We start from the raw sequence: 16,028 nt of genomic DNA on the forward strand, positions 1-16,028 counted from the left end.
GTGTGTGTGTGTGTGTGTGTGTGTGTGTGTGTGTGTGTGTGTGTGTGACTGATTCAGGAGTACACAGCTGAAACGCTGCAGACACTGCCAACACCGTGGAAGGAGAACAGGTTTCTTCCTTAGAGTTGGAAGTGGGAAAGGCTTCGAGTTAAATGATGAAATTCTCCTGCCTCCCAGCACCCATGCCTTCTGGTTCATCTGCAAACGAAGATTAATTTACAATTTACATGCAAGAGCCATGTTGACCGCTCCAGCATACAGCTATCTATGGTTGTTTAGAGTTGATAGAAACCGTGCTAGAAATGTCCGTATCATTCAGGGTCCCTGCAGGAAAAAGAAGGCACATTCGAACTGGGGAACTGAAGGAGCTTGATAAAGGGATTATTTATACAGGTTTGCCTAGGGGACGGAGAGTAACAAGGGATGGGAGCTAGTCACAGCCAGGAGCCCCAGACCAGGAGGGTCCAGGGGAGGGGCTGGTTACCAGAACGCAGAGAGAGCAGCTACTGGGAAAGGATCTCTCACAAGACCGATGGTCTTCAGCATAGCAGCAGAGGGATCCAGCCAATCCAAGATTTCCTTGGCCTAGTGATGCAGTCCACATGGGTCGGCCTCCTGGGGCACACAGGCAGGTAGAGGGTAGGGAATGCACTGAAGGCAGAAGGAAGATGCCCTGCACAGTGTCTAACAATCGGAGAATAGCTTAAAGAACAACAAACTAACTAACCTTATGATATAACCAGGGATAGAATACTATGCTTTTTAGAATGAGGATCTGAATCCAGATCTTACTGACACTGCCGCGGTATGCAGCCATTAGGTAAGAAAAGCAAATTATAAATCAGCAAATGTACTGAGACCCCAAATTTGGATATACATCAAACGTTAACAGAGGTTAACTATGTAGAGAGATGTAGGTGATTTATCACCTACACTCCTTATCTATATATTTCAAAGTTTTATTTAAGCTTCTCAGTTTAACCTCTATGATGTCCAAGGGATCATTAAAACAAAGAGGGCGCTGACTTGACTGCAGAACATAGAAAGTATTTACTGAAGCTGGGATTTAGAGCTCCTCTTAGGCTGAGCACTTTTAAAAGCAAGCTGTTCCTTCTTTGTTACCAGAAATTTAACAGAAAATACGGAGAATACAAGTGTCACTAGTGGATACTGTCTCAGAGGTTTCCCTTAACCAGGCTAACTTTTAGAAGTCCTTGGTTCAGGGCAATCGACAAGGGCCGTGTTAACACCTATGAGGAACAGGCTGTATGTGGACAAAGTGACCATCCACTGCGCATATTCCCCAACTATACATCATTATCCCAAACACACAGCCAATCAAGTGGCCACTGTTACCCCGGATGCAGAAGGTACATTGGAACAATAAACAGTAGAGAGGCTGCAGGCTGCTCTCTAACCTCTCCTCTCTCAGGGAGCCAGGCAGAAAGGCTCATTAATTTCTCAAAGAACAATGGTGGTGGTGGGGGCGCCTGTCCTACTTTGCCAGGCGGGGCGGGCTCTTCCGTCTTGGGTGGGGCAGACTAGTACAGGAGGTTACAGGCTGAAGGGCTTGAACTCCACCACTGGACCATCCACCCCAAAGCTCTGCCTTTTTAAAGGTCTGAAGACTCCACGCCCCGGTTCTCTTTCTCCAAAGCTGCAGGCACAATAATAATATTAATATCTACCATTCACTCAATATTTTATGCATACCAGGCACTGTGCTGGGCAGTGAAACACATATCTAATTGGTAAAAACACCTCTGAAACACAGATTTGACCACCTCTGTTTCACAGATAAAGATAACACCGAGGCTTCCTGGGGCCTCACACATGAAGGCCGAGGCGATGGAGCTGGGGCTCCAAGCGGGATCTGCTGACTTGGGAGAGGAGCCCCGCGTGCTACCCTGCACTGCCTTCCAGGAGCAGCCTGGCTAGCCTGCACGCAACTCCATCTGTGCTGGGATCGCAGCTGCCTGGGCCCAGAGCCTTCCTCTTCCTCACAGGCCCCACGGTGAACAGCTGAGCTGGTCCACAGCTGTTTCATAGCAGCCTTCCCTACCTCCTGGGGATCTAACAACGACAAAGAAAAAAAATCGTGAAGCACAAGATACAGGCAAAGCAGCCTTCAGGCATGGGTCAGGGTAGTGGCGAGCAGCCGTTAACTAATGCCCGCTTCTAGACAAGTCTGCCCAAGCCCTGCGTTTAGGGCCAACTAGTGGGGGAAACACTCCTGAAGTTTCTCTTTAGACAGAGATAGCCACAAAAACCAAGTATAACATGACTCAAAAACAATGTTGAAGGGTTACACATAAAGGGCCCTGTTAATGTTTACTATGCAAGCAAAGCTTGATCTTCTGAATTCTTTCCAATAAGACCTCAATTGCCTTTACTTTTTTCAAATTTAAAATGCAACAGTGCTTCTGGTGGTTAGCCACACTACAGCCTGGGCCAGGACACCTAGACCTCGAACAGTCCCTGGGTTCATTGGATCCACCTGCAATCTCTACCCGCAAAGGAAATATCAGCATATAAACCTCCTCTCATTAAGATGTCAGGCGACCACTGATATATTAGCCCAAACAGCCAACTTCAATTAAACTGGGCTGGCCTCAGTGATTGTGCGTTTCTTTTCCAAGAGGAAATGGTGGAGCCCATAACACTGCCTGGAAATGCTGCATGCCAACAGGGCCTGGATATCCCGTGAAGAATCGCCCAGAGACTTCTTGGGGTGGAGGATATGCTCAGGGTAGAGCAATAAAGAAGATTATGGTTAGATTGGTAAAGCTGTCTTCCAGCCCATTTGGAGGATTCTGAGATACTGCCTTGATATCAAATCAAATACTCACTTCTCAGCCTCATGTTCAAGGTCCTCTCACTGTCTGGTCTCAATTTCACTTTCTACCATTATTTCTTACTCTCCCTGTACAAACTCTACACTCTGTAGAAACCAAACGACCTAAGCGTTCTCAGCTCCACGCCCTTGCTCATGCTTTTCTCTCCACCTCAATGCCCTTTCTTCATCCTATGGTTTCAATCTGGTTCTAACCAAAACACTTGGTCCTTTAATTCCATGTCCAATGCCACTTCTCTGTGATCTTTCCTAAAGCCTCTTTCCACCCTCTCGTACCCCTCGCCTCTGCCCACCCCACCCCCACTGATGTTTTTCTCTATTGGTCTCTCCTGCCATTTCAGAGAATATTGCATTTATCTTACTCTTAAGCTGCCTTATCCTATACTTGACTGTAAATTAGTAAAACTCCATTTTGAAAAACAAAGGTACAGCACACTTTCCTACAAACACCTACTCTCCTGTGTGTAATCTTCTGGCCCCAGGCGCTCTTGAACACAAATTTATTTTCCTTAAGTGGCCTGGCATCTAGTACAGGCTCACCAAATTCTGGTTTACTAAATAGTGCAGACCTTCTCTGGCACAGGATCTTCCTGTCCCTGACTAAACAGAGTCCTAAACCTTATCATATCTGGAGATGAGTGCTGGAGAAATCGGCCCCGCCCTGTTCCCACATTGGGAATGGGATTAGCTTTGGTTTACATAACTTTTGCAGCTGCAATCCGGATGGGCTGGGTAGGGCATTTAGTCTACAGAGTGTTCAAATGGACATGCCAGCTGCAGTGGTCCCCTCCTCTTCAAGTGCTAAATTCACCTCTTGAAAATGTTCCGGGGAGACAGATCCAGCCTGCTTCAAAGTCAGCTTCCTCCTAGCAAGAAGCTTTCAAGGGTAGTACTTGAACATTCCCTGCGTGTTTACCCATCTTTGAGAGACACATTCTTCTGCCCAGGAAGACATGTCACAGGTCACTGAAAAATATTTGGGCACATATTTCTAACTATTCTATAACAATGGCTATGAAAGGAACCTGGGCCTCAGACTCCAAATGTTTTCTCCTCACTAATCTCTCTTTGTTTCCTGAACCACCTAGCCCTCTGCCGGGCCAACCCAGGAATGTGGGATGGGCAGAACGCTTCTGTGGGGAGATCATTCGGTCTTCCTGGGAAACACAGTGAGAATAATCACGAGCAGCGGGAAACAGAAAATCTCCCTTCTGATCCCCTTTCAGCAGCTTCTCCCAAAGCCCCCTCCCCGCAACTCAGGATCTTCCCTCTTCCTCCTGAAAACTCATAGGAAGCACTCTAGCTCTTCTGAAGCATCTTCAGGGTAAGCCTGGCTCCCTCAGTGGGGCTGATGGGATCCAAATATTTCCAAATAGCTTATCATTTCTAGGAACCGCCTCTCCCTCAGTCCTGCTCTGCTGGGCCTCCACCCTCCAGATTAACCATGAGTGGACCTGTCCTCTGCCACACAGGCAGGAAGACCCCTGACCTGGCTCCCCGGCGCCTGCCTCCCTCCCAGTTGTCAGAAACACTCTGGTTGAAGTGCGAAGGAAGCAGGGCAGCCCTGGCCCACATCCTGGCCTGGGCGTCAGCACCCAGGGGAGCACGAGGGGCTCAGCCAGCCCAGCTCTCCGAGACGTCACGCGGCCTTACCTCATCCCACTCGGAGGCAAAGGAGGGAGACTTCTCCAGCCTCTTCTTCCCGATGCTGCAGTTGGACAGGGACTCGCTCCGGCTCCCCATCGTAGCGTCCTCCGTGGGTGAGCAGGTCAGGAGATCAGAGTCAGACTTGGACAAGCTGCGGCTGAGTTTGAGCTCAGCTTTGGGTCTGCCGGTGGGAGGGGCTCGGCTTCTGGCCCCGCTCCGGTCGCCTTCTTCCTCGGCACCCCAAGGGTGTGGAGATGCGGTGCGCGTCAAAGTTTCAGGGTGCGTCTGGCTGTGGGCGGGAGGCAGGCTGGATGGATAGCCCACTCTCTTACTCTGGTCCGGCATGCGGGGCGCGGAGGCTCCAGATGCGCGCCCACCCGTCTCCTCCAGCTGCATGCCTGCCTCGGGGCGGGCACCCTGTGCGGGGGACCCTTCTTGATGGCTCTGGCCAGGGGCTGGGAGCAGCTGGAAAGGGTCCTGCCCGGCCTCACACACTGGGGAGGAGCCGTGGAGGAGACCTGAGAACTGCTCCGGGACCTGCCCGTCCTGCCCCTCTGCAGAGTCCTGGCTCCGGTTGCCGCTGCTCCGCCTGTGGTCTTGGAGTGGACGGAGAGACAGAGAAATAACAAAATTAAACACGGCAAAACCCAACAAAGTTCCAATGCAGCAAGCGCACGGCCAAGCAGAGGAATTCAAAAGCAGAGGGAAAGAGAGAGAAGCTGGATCGGCTGGGGAGAGGGCAGAGGGAGAGAAGGGGAGAGAGGAAGGCAGAAAACAGTTTCATATTGTTCTTAATGTCCAATTTGTACCCAAAGTCAGAGCATTTATGAAATTCCAAACACTGGCCTGATTAATGCTATCTGGCAGCCTTCCTTGTTGTTAGATTTCTGTTAACATTAACGACCAGACCTTGCTATATAAGGCGACAAGAGGTGCTAACTATATCCCACAGAAAGGACACAAGTGAGGAGAGAGTGAGTGAACACGGAGCAAAAGTGAGAGAGAGAGAGAGAGCACGCGCGCGCGAAAGAGAGCAAGCAAGCACAAGCAAGCGAGACTCACTCCTGGAACATCTGATACATTTCCATAAAGGCCAAAGTGTTATTTAGAGCCACCCGCCCCCCCCCCCCCCCCCCTTCCTCTGGCAAGCAGCAACAGAGGGAAAAAAATGGAAGTCATAATCCACAACCTGCAACTTCTGGAATTCCTTAACTGAAAGTACAAAACAAACCAGCAGAGAAATAACTGCTTCCTTCCTCAGATGGGGGCGATTCAGAGTTCCACGCCTCATCCTTCCTTCCTCAGGGAGCACAGACTTTTCTACTTTTTTTTTTTCTCTCTCTTTTTTTCTTTTTTCCTTTTTTTTTCTTTTCTTTTTTTTTTTTTGAGAATATACACATCTCACTCCTTCCAAAGCCTCCCAGCTGCTCCTATTTGTTTAAGTTTAACCTTAGTTGATCCACTGAAATCAAAATGGTCTGATTTGTCAATGCCAAGAGACATGTGCAGTTCTCCTGAGACGGCCCTAACATCCCAGAAACCTGACACTACCGGCTCGTGAGGCCAACTACTACTGTACACTCCCCCGAGGTATCAAATACCTCTGCCCTGAGGTAGCATAAATAATTGATCAAATCAGAGTCCAATATCAGTATCACACTGGGACACCCAAGGGGCTCTCCCTGCATGAACTCAGAACCATTAGAGATTTTAACCCACATCAGCAGGGCAGATGACAACCCTGTGTCCAGTACTAGCTCACATTCCACAGCTAATATTCAACTCTACTTTCTTTGTGAGTGGAATCTACGGTATATACACCAAATGATTCCCTGGTCTGCCCCAAGCTCTCCAAACTGTTCATGAGAGCAGAGAATCTTGGAATCCAAAGGGTCAAGTTCAACTATTTTTACAGATGAGAAATCTAAGGCCCTCAGGCCTTCTGTGGTTTGTCCGGAGTGGTGGGGGAGAAGGCTCTAACCTAGGCATCTGAGCACCTGGCTCTGGTCCTGCTGTTCTACTCTCTTGCTGTGGGGCCTTGGCAGTGGTCACATCTTGCTGGGCTTCAGTATCTAAAATAAATAGGTTGGCTGCATGGTCCTTAAAAATCCCTTTTATGTTCTGATAGTGATGAGAAGCCAAGTCTCCAGCGTACTGTGATGGCACACTTCCCCCTTGGGGCGCTGCAGAGCCCCGCCTGGATGTCTCTCCCGGGGCTGCCTGCAGAGCACCCTCCCTCCCTCATCATGGCCTGCAGCCCCAAGGCAGTCGGGTGGGGAGGGGCACGCCTCATAACCATGACACTTTGCCGCCCAAGCATGATGCCAGGGTCCTACAATGCTGGCTCTTCCAGGGCAGCGTTTCAGGAAGGGCCCCAACAACCAGCTCTCCGAATGAGCCCACTGCCCTGAGGTCTAGGCAGGGATATGGTTCCACGCACCCCACCCTCTCAAGAACAGTTTGGTCTCCACAGTCGGCTCAGCTTTTGGCAACTCTGCAGAGGCTGCTGAGGGGGCAGCCAAGTCCACTTTATGGCTCTGATTACTTATCCACAGGAGCCCAGAAGTATGAACTTTGGCATCTCCTTCCTCTATACTTGACTGCTTCAGGACTTTCACACCCCGAACTCACTCACCCCACACCCCATAGGTCAAGTCCAGAGCACTGAACAAGCACTGAACATCCTGAATCATGTCTCTAGGGAAGAAGATGTGCTGAGTACGTAAGAGTTCCACACAGCTTCACTCAGGCCTCAGGAAGCCCTGACTTCCAGGCTATGAACACCACGTATGACAACTGACAGCGTGCAAGAAGTGCCCTGTGGGGCTGCACAGTGGGACCACATGACCATCTAATGGTGGTTCGGGACAGCGGGACTTCCTAGGAGAGGTTGATGGGGAGGGTTAACCAGGGTGTGAAATTCGCCACCTCCAGGACTATATTCTGATGGCTGACTTCCTCCAGATTCTGGCCCAAGGTGCAGTGTCCCCCTGACTGCCTCTGAACTCGAAAGAGAGCGCTGATAACAGGAGCACAGGCTTCTCTTCCTTTCCACCAGCTTCTAGCTCCTTATTTAACAATTTTTTTGAGGAGATGGGAGTCCAACAACAAAAGAAAAACACCAGTCCAGAACTGGGAGTGAGCCAGGCTCACACTGCCTGGGTGGACCTCGGAACCCAGGCCACAGGGAATGTTCTGACTGCTGCTGAGGGAGCCAACAATGAAGGCCCTGTCCAACAGCCACGCATTCATGCGAGTCATCAATGGAGAAAGAGGGACAGATGCCAAGAGCTCAGTACCAGACAGATGCTGGAGGAAGGAAGTGGGCAGAAAGAAGGAACTTATGGAAGGAGGAAATATGTGAAGAGCAAGAATTTCTGAGGGTCATAATCCCATTAGAGAAACCACAATCCACCAGAGTAGAAGAACTCATGGAAAGGGATGCTCATAATGAGACAACTTACCCAGGCAATTCCCTAGGAAAGACACCTTGGTATTTAAAAAGCTTGTCAAGATCTAAGAACCTCAGGATCTCAACAAGCTGGTGTTCTCTGTCCCATAAAAAACTATATCCAAGGCTAAGCTAGATTTCCTGACAAATCAATGAGTGGGAAAAGATCTACTCAATGGTCCCTTCCTTCTGTAAAGTCAGGATAATATTAGGTCTCTTAGGGACAAGGTGTTAGCAATATAATGTACTGATCAAAAGCTAGATTCCAACCCCCACCACCCAAAGCCAGATCTTGAGCAAATTACTTTTCTGTGCCTGGTACTGTCATCGATAATTTTGGGATCTTAATAGCACTTATTTCATAAGCTTGTTATGAGAATTAAATTATATATGTGAAGCATTTAGGACCATGCCTGGCACATGCCAGCTCTCAAGAGATGGTAACAACTGTTATTCTCCACACAGGATCCATAACAACATATTCTGCTCACAGATGAGACCAACTACTTCTCTGTTCCTCACAGATTTGTCACAAGGATCGTCAGTGACAGTGTACGTGACAAGTACCAACATCCATTGCCTTCATCATCCTTATAACTCTCGACAGCAGAAGGAGGGGACAGAAGGTAATACAGTGAGAATGCTGAAATGAGAAACTGAGATAGGCCCCAGAATTGTCACTGTGACCACCCATTCCCACAATCCGCATGTGCACAATGTCTGTCTTCAGGGGGCACCTGAAGATATAAAGATGAAGACAAGGACTTTGCTCCACGAGCTTACCAGCTATTGGAAGAGACCAGCATATAAAGAAATGACTAGAATGCAAGGCAAAGATTAATAGATGCTTTAAGAAAAGTATAAACCAAATGCACTGTGCAGTGAGCAGAAAGGAGAGTGTGATAACTTTGAACCAGGAGGCTTCTCAGAAGAGGTAGATTTTTGAGCTGGGTATTGAAGGAGAAGAAAGGCCTTGACGGGCTTAAAGAGAAGTGGAAATATTTTAGAAAAATCAGTGACAGGAACCTTGTGCCCAGGGGCTCGTGGACTCGCAGGCTCGCAGAAGAGAACCCTCAGGCCCGAGGTCTTCCTTCAACTGAGAATCACTATGCTCCCACCCTGGGAACTCCACAGCTTTTCCAACCCTCCTCCTATGCTGCCCCCAGCACTCCTCACAACCTGCCCTTCTAGGAGAGAAACTAAGAGGGAACAGGACACGGGGAGGGCTGTGTCCTTACTCTCCCCATACCTCAAGGCCAGCTGCTCCACTGAATACTAGGACACCCCAGTATGCTAATTCCCAGTCCCTTCGACTTTCCATTTTTATTCATTCTGGGTGTGCATTTTTCTTTTACCCTGTGACCTGCTGAAGCAAGGGGTCTTCTATGCTGCGTTTTAATTACTATCATGATCCATGGGGATTCTCAAGGGCTTCTGAATAATAACATTTACACATTATCAGTCACCTCTGCCCATTTAAGTGAGGGCTGAAAAATGCAGCTCATGTGAGGACTTGCTACGTTAAATCAATCCTCAGGCTCCGAGGAGAAGGCTGGGATACTCCAGTTTCCTGGGCTGTTCTGTTTTCTTTGTTCCCTTAGGATTGGAACCTTCCAAATGCTTAGTCACTGTGGTGATCATCAGAAACTGTGTGTGTCCAGGGAACTCCCAAGTCCATGGCTGCTTTTGGAGGGTCACCGTGCTTTCCTCAGAAAGAAGGCACCGAGTATGTTATGGAGACATTTGCTGGAGATCGTGATCTGATAAGACAAATAGACTGAGAGTCCTTTCTGGTCCATGACCACCAGAGAAACAGAAGAAGATCTGGACCGGGATTCAAGAGGTCCAAGTTGGAGCCCCAGCCCTGTGACTTTTCCTCTTTGGGTCTCTTTCAAAAAATGAACGGCTGGGATGCATTCTCTAGGGCTTTGAGATTTAGTACGTTTTGAATCTGTGATTAGATGACCTAAGTTCCCTTCCAGCTCTGTGACATTAAAACATGAATAGTAGCAGGGCTTCAGGGGAAATGATTTAACCTCATGGTTAAACAGGCTTTGGATTCGGCCACGCTAGAGCTTAAGGGCCAGCTCTAATGCCTAACTTTTTCTTCCTCATCTATTAAACAGGGATAAAAATAGCCTCTACTCAGAAGATTTGTCTTGAGCTATTCAATGACCTAATCAGTGTAACTGAACTCGGCACGCGGCTGGCCCATAAGACGCGTTCAGTTAATGTAAGCTGCCATCATTATCATCATTTTTCATTTACGACCATTTCCAAACTGCTCTTCAAGCTAACACTGAACAGTCTCGTTTCCTTTCTCCCGACTCTACAAAGGAGACAGGGTTCTTCTAAGTGGCCCTATGAACCAGGCAAAATAAAACTCAAACGCCAGGGAAGGTCCAGCCGTCTTGCAAGTTTGGTTCAGGGTGATGTGTAACAGCACGGTGGAGGATGCTCAGGTCAGGAACCACCTCCACCCACGGCAGCACCCATGGGCACAGCCCAGCTTTGGGACTCAGGACTGTTCTACCTGGACTTGGTCCTGATTAACTGACAGCTCCCCTATTTCCCTAAACTCTTCCTGAAGAGTCTGTTCACTGCCTGCTGTTGGACCCCCCGGCCCCTCAGACTCCCCTATTCAATATTACCAGCTCTGCCTGGATCAGTTTCCAACCGGCCATAATATTTAACTGTGCCCGATTTAATAGCACACTTGCCATCTCTGTTTCCCTTGATCTTCTGCCAGTTCCAACACTGTGTATTCACAACCATTTGCTTTCTCTTCTCCAGTTGCTGGAATGTTGAGCCCTGCTGAATACTCAAGAAACAACTGACTGAGTCCTCTACCAATGCATTTAACTCAGCTGTCTTCCATTAGCTACCAAGTATTAGGTACTAGTTCTTCTGTGCCGGACACTGTGCTAAGCATGTCCTTTTTTAATAGTCACAGCAACCGTGAGGGAAGAATTTGTAACCCTACTTGACCTGTCGAAACTGAGGCTTAAAGAGGTTAAATGGCTTCCTCAAGGCCTCCAGCCAAGAAGTGGTAGACAAGAATTCAAACGTGAGTCTGACTACCAGGCTCAGCCGTCCTTTTATTCACCTTTTGAAAACTATGACATCCCCGTAAGATCAATTTCTCGCCTCTGCCACTCTTTTCTAATCGTCATCTTTCCCATAGCGCCTATACTCTTGGAGGATAATCGCACCAATTTCCTGAGAAGGTTTAGGTCAAACTTCCCGAACTATTTTCAACATGATATCAAAATCTGGGGATAATTTCATCTCTTCCCAATTGCCTCAGAGAAGTACCTCCCCATCTAGGATTTACCAATGGTCAATTGTCCAATCCCTTTTCTACTCTTTATCCTTCTAGTTCTTTCTGTATCATTTGAAACTGTTTACCAGTTGTCCCCAGTACGCACTCTCTCCTTCCTTGGTCATGGGATTTTTTTTAGATTGGCTCACAGCCACCTAGAATACAGACTACATTTCTCATCTTTGTGGCTAGGTGCAGCCATGTGACCAAGCTCTGGTCAATGGGTTTTATAAGTGAGAGTGGTATGTGCAACTTTTGAGAGCTGTCTTTAAAGCACTCTTCTTCTCTCCTTTCCTCTGGCCTGTGCTGATAGCTTGAACTTGAATAGTCATCCTGACCTATGAGACGGCAGAAGGAGACCGGGTCCTTGACCATCATGAACTGCCATACGAGCCCTGGACTCCTTACTTCTGGACTTCTATCTTGTTTAAACCACAGTGATTTTGGGGTTTTTGGAAGTTCCGTGATGGCTTCTAAGACACTGCATTATCCTGGTTATCTTCCCATGTTTTTCCTTTATTTTCCTCTAAAAGTAAGTTCTATTCTTGACCTCTTCAATCTCTCTAGTCTTTCCCTCAGCAATTTTCTCTTATGTTATCCATCACCGCAATGTGGATGATTCATGAATCTGTACTTCTAATCCTTACATCTCTCTTGAACATCAGACCCACATTTCCAAGTGCTTATGGAGTATTTTCTGCTGGATATTCTGGTACCTGAAACATCTCAAACTTAACCTGTCCAAAATTGAACTTAACGTACTTCCTCAAATGCGCCCCTCCTTCAATTCCCTATTCTGTTAGTTGCACGATATTTCCCCAATTAACCAGGCTCAAAACCTTAGAATCATCCTCAATACTCTCTCCTCCTCTTTCATCCATATTTGGTTGTAAGATCCTGTTAATGCTACATCTTCAAAACCTCTGCTATCCATATTCTCCTTCCTATCACTTTCTATTATCCCCCTAGTTTGGGCTCTAATTTCCTTCAAGAGATTCCTTGAAGTCTCTTGACTTCAGGGTATTCCTGACTCCAGTCTCTCCCAAGTGCAATCTAAATTCTACAATTATACAAACAGTCAGCCCTCCATATCCACGGATTCTGCATCTGTGGATTCAACCAATCACATATTGAAAATATTCAGAAAAAAAAATTTCCAGAAAGTTCCAAAAAGCAAAACTTGAATTTACCATGTGCCAGCAACTATCGTACTTATATAGCATTTACATTGTATTAGGTATTAGAAGTAATCTAGAGATGATTTAAAGTATCCAGGAGGATACAAGTAGGTTATATATGAAAACTGTGTCATTTTATATAAGGGACTTGAGCGTCTGAGGATTTTGGTATCTAGGGGGTGGGGGGCTGGGGGGGGTACCCTGGAACAAATCCCCTGAGGATACCAAGTGACGACTGTACTTAAAGTGTGGCTTCTATCCTGTCACCTCATTCAAAAAGCTTCAACAATACTTCATGGTCTTTGGAATAAAGACTGCCATTGAGATCCAGTATTCTACGACTAGTCTTTTGTTCGAGCCAAACTGGATTATTTTCCATTCTCCAAACATGCTATCAATCTCCTGTCATCTTACTGTTATTTATGCCACTCCCTCTGTCTGGAAGGCCCTCTCCTTCCTCCTCCTTATTTCTGCCGATCAAGTACAATTCTCTGTTTTTGGGTTCAGCTCAAATGCACTTCTTTCATAAAGCCATCCCTGATCTCTTACACCGACATAATTTATTCCTCTTTGAACTCTGAAATTACTTTTATACCACTTTACATGAATTTAACATATTCTGCCCTTTTATGATTATTTTACATATGTCTCATGTATACATATTGTATATAATGGCTGTCGATACATTTGGTGAAAGAAAATATAGATGCATAGCTCACAAAGTTCTGACTTGTTCCATAATGGAAAGAAAAGTAAACTATTCCAACTCAGAAATATAAACTGATAAGGGCAAGACAGTTATATAGTAGGGCTCCTCTAATGCAAGGGGTGAGAGAAGAGGAAGCTGCTAAAGATGAGGCTTAATTGTTAAACTCTCTCATTTACATTTTTTGCCTTTGGGCAAAGCACCCAAATTTACACCTTGGAATCTACCAAGAATATCTAGCCTGGACTTCCCGGCAAAGATGGTGGACTGAATACAGGTACTTATTTAATCTTCTTCCCAAAGTCTTACTAAACTAATAGTAAAAGTGGGCCTCCTACTAAAAGATGTGCAAATGAAAGCACCCCCAAGAAAACTCAATCCCAAGCTGCCAAAGGGAAAAGCCAAAATTCACACTATAGAATTCCCCGAAGGCTCAGAAATTGGCAGCCCTTTGGATGTGGGAGTAGAGGGAGAAGCTAAAATAATATTTTCCTCCCCTCCAAGAAGACTGAGGTCTTCATACTCGTGCACAAACTTCACGTGGACCTAAATGCACAGCTCTCAGGAATACCGATTTAACTGCATCTTAAAACCTCCGAAGTGTAGCTGTGTGCCAAAGAGTCCACGTGTATCGCTGTCTTCAGATAATCATGCATCACTGTCCTAAGTTAAGTAACCACTTCGCCTGGACCTAAGCACTACTAGTGGATGCTGCAGAAAAGCACCACAGAGAGCAATGACTTTTAGAGCTCCTGGCTACTTTCCTATTTGCTAGCAAACCTGTAAAGTTGTCCACTGTTTCTCTGGGCAGTAGCAGGCCCCCAATGTCCAGTGGGCAAAGAATTAAACACTATAGAGAAATAAGTGATACACAAAACATTGCTCTGCTATGCTAGTCCTGTATAAAGATTTCAGAAGACTTTTTCTACATTGGAAACAATTGAAATAACAGAGGAATATCTAGTCGGATAAAACTGTCATAAAATCTGGGCCTAGTGCCTTCGTGGGGGAGGGGAGATGGGCTTTCTACTTCATGGATCTATTAAAGCTTTCTCCTTCTGGGAAGATTTTTCACTGTGAAGGTTTGTCCTGCATGGCACAAGATGCTTAGGATTCCTGGTCACTGGGCACTGAATGCCAGTAGTAACCCCTCCTCAGCTAGTCATTGTGATGGACCAATAACTCACCCAGACAGTTCATCCCAGGAGGATGGTAGCAACTTCTAACTAACCAAATAAAAAAAATTATTCTTATAAATTCTTTCTATTTATTTTTAAAATCTCTGCATTTATGGTTATATATTTCTTATATTATTCCTACATGTTGTATTTCCCTTTTCTTGATCAGAAATATCGAGATATTTTAAAAAACAGACAAGTTTTCATTGCAGTATTCAAGTCTATTGCTTTTTTCGTTTTTTAATTTCATTCTTTGTTTTCCTTTTTTTCTTTCTGTGTTTAACTGAGGTGTACATGCATACCATAAAGTAGGTGATATGTACTATCTACTTTTATCTTTATTAATTCCTCTCTGATACTTTCTTTTGGTTAAGTTTCAGTCTTTCTTATTTTTTAACAAATGAATTTAAGGATAAAAACTTTCCTCTGAGTGCCACTTTGGTCAAATATTATCGGTATTTATACAAAGTATTTCTACTACCATTAGTTTCTAAGTAGAAAAATGGAAAGGAAAAAGATAGGCAACTCATAGACTAAATATATAATACTAATCAACAAGATAAGGTGCTCAATTTCACTAGATCAGGCAAATGCCAAATTCTAAAGTCACTTTTTTTGCTTACCATGGTGAAGAGCATTAAAAAGTGATAATATTCCATGTTAGTAAAGGTATAGGGAAAAGAGCATGCTCGTTCACCATTAAGGAAGGGCCATGTGGCTCCACCAATTAGATCTAGACATGTACCTACACTTTGACCTGCTAATTCTACTTTCTATCAATGTCTTTTAGAGAAATGCTTGTATGAGCATGTAAGAATGTCTGTATGGAATGTCCACAGCCGCATAAATTATAACAGAAATAATACTGAAGACAACTTAAACATACATCAGCTAGAGAATAGAAAAATGAGTTATGGGATATTTAACAAAAATTTTAAAAGAATAAGGTAGATTTTAGGACTGTGACAAAACTGTATTTATGATCTATGAACAAGGTAAATTGTAAAAAAGAAAGTTTGCAAAACAGCTTGTAAAATATGATCCTATTTTAGGTTAAAAACAAACAAAATCTCACATGGTCACTTTTATATTAAGATAGCAAAGGGCCTGAAGCATACAGCATACTTTCAAACTATGGCCACCAATGGCAACTGTGGGTAGCAGAGAATCTGAGCATTTTGTGTGTATTCACTTTTCTATTATTTGAAATTTTTCTTTCCAGTGAGCTAAAATGAATGTAACTTTAAAATGTAATTTAAAAAAAATCTCCTATCCCAGCCCTTACATTGTAGTTTCCTCAATCATAAAGGAGGAGCTGAAAGCTCTGGTAGTCTCATTAACATGGCCTTTTTGAAAACTGATGAATTAATTCATAAAAGCTGCCTAAGATAATGACATTAGTGGAAAAGCAGGCAAAATTTAATATGTACTAACGTGCGACATCATCCGCTGACTTGCCTCACTTTTATCCTAACAGGCATTTCTTCCAGCTACTGAGAAACTGGCAGCGCCTATTTTCATATTTAATGTCTCAACTCCTTTGTCTGAAAGCTCTTTGAGTGATCTAAGCAGCTAGCCTGGAGGCAGGCACACCTCCCATGCTGTGGTTCAATTAAATCTGTTTCCCCTACTGCCCACTCTCAACAGTTAGCCCAATGCTGCAGAGCTGGAAGAAACCAAAGCAAAGGAGGA

General features: G+C 45.5%; 1 protein-coding gene across 8 annotated transcripts in view; it reads right to left on the reverse strand.

Moving 5' to 3' along the window:
- Positions 1-16,028, reverse strand: part of ANKS1A (ankyrin repeat and sterile alpha motif domain containing 1A) — a 187,845-nt gene that overhangs the window by 69,746 nt on the left and 102,071 nt on the right. For all 8 annotated transcript variants that reach the window (XM_029244363.1, XM_029244361.1, XM_029244366.1 and 5 more), the window contains one exon: positions 4,508-5,097. In XM_029244363.1, the coding sequence (XP_029100196.1) occupies positions 4,508-5,097 (590 nt within the window). The remainder of the gene's footprint in view (positions 1-4,507; positions 5,098-16,028) is intronic.

This window comes from Monodon monoceros, unplaced genomic scaffold (genome assembly GCF_005190385.1).
Source record: "Monodon monoceros isolate NGI ecotype Baffin Bay Population unplaced genomic scaffold, NGI_Narwhal_1 Super_Scaffold_3, whole genome shotgun sequence".
In the NCBI taxonomy this organism is placed as follows: Eukaryota; Metazoa; Chordata; class Mammalia; order Artiodactyla; family Monodontidae; genus Monodon; species Monodon monoceros.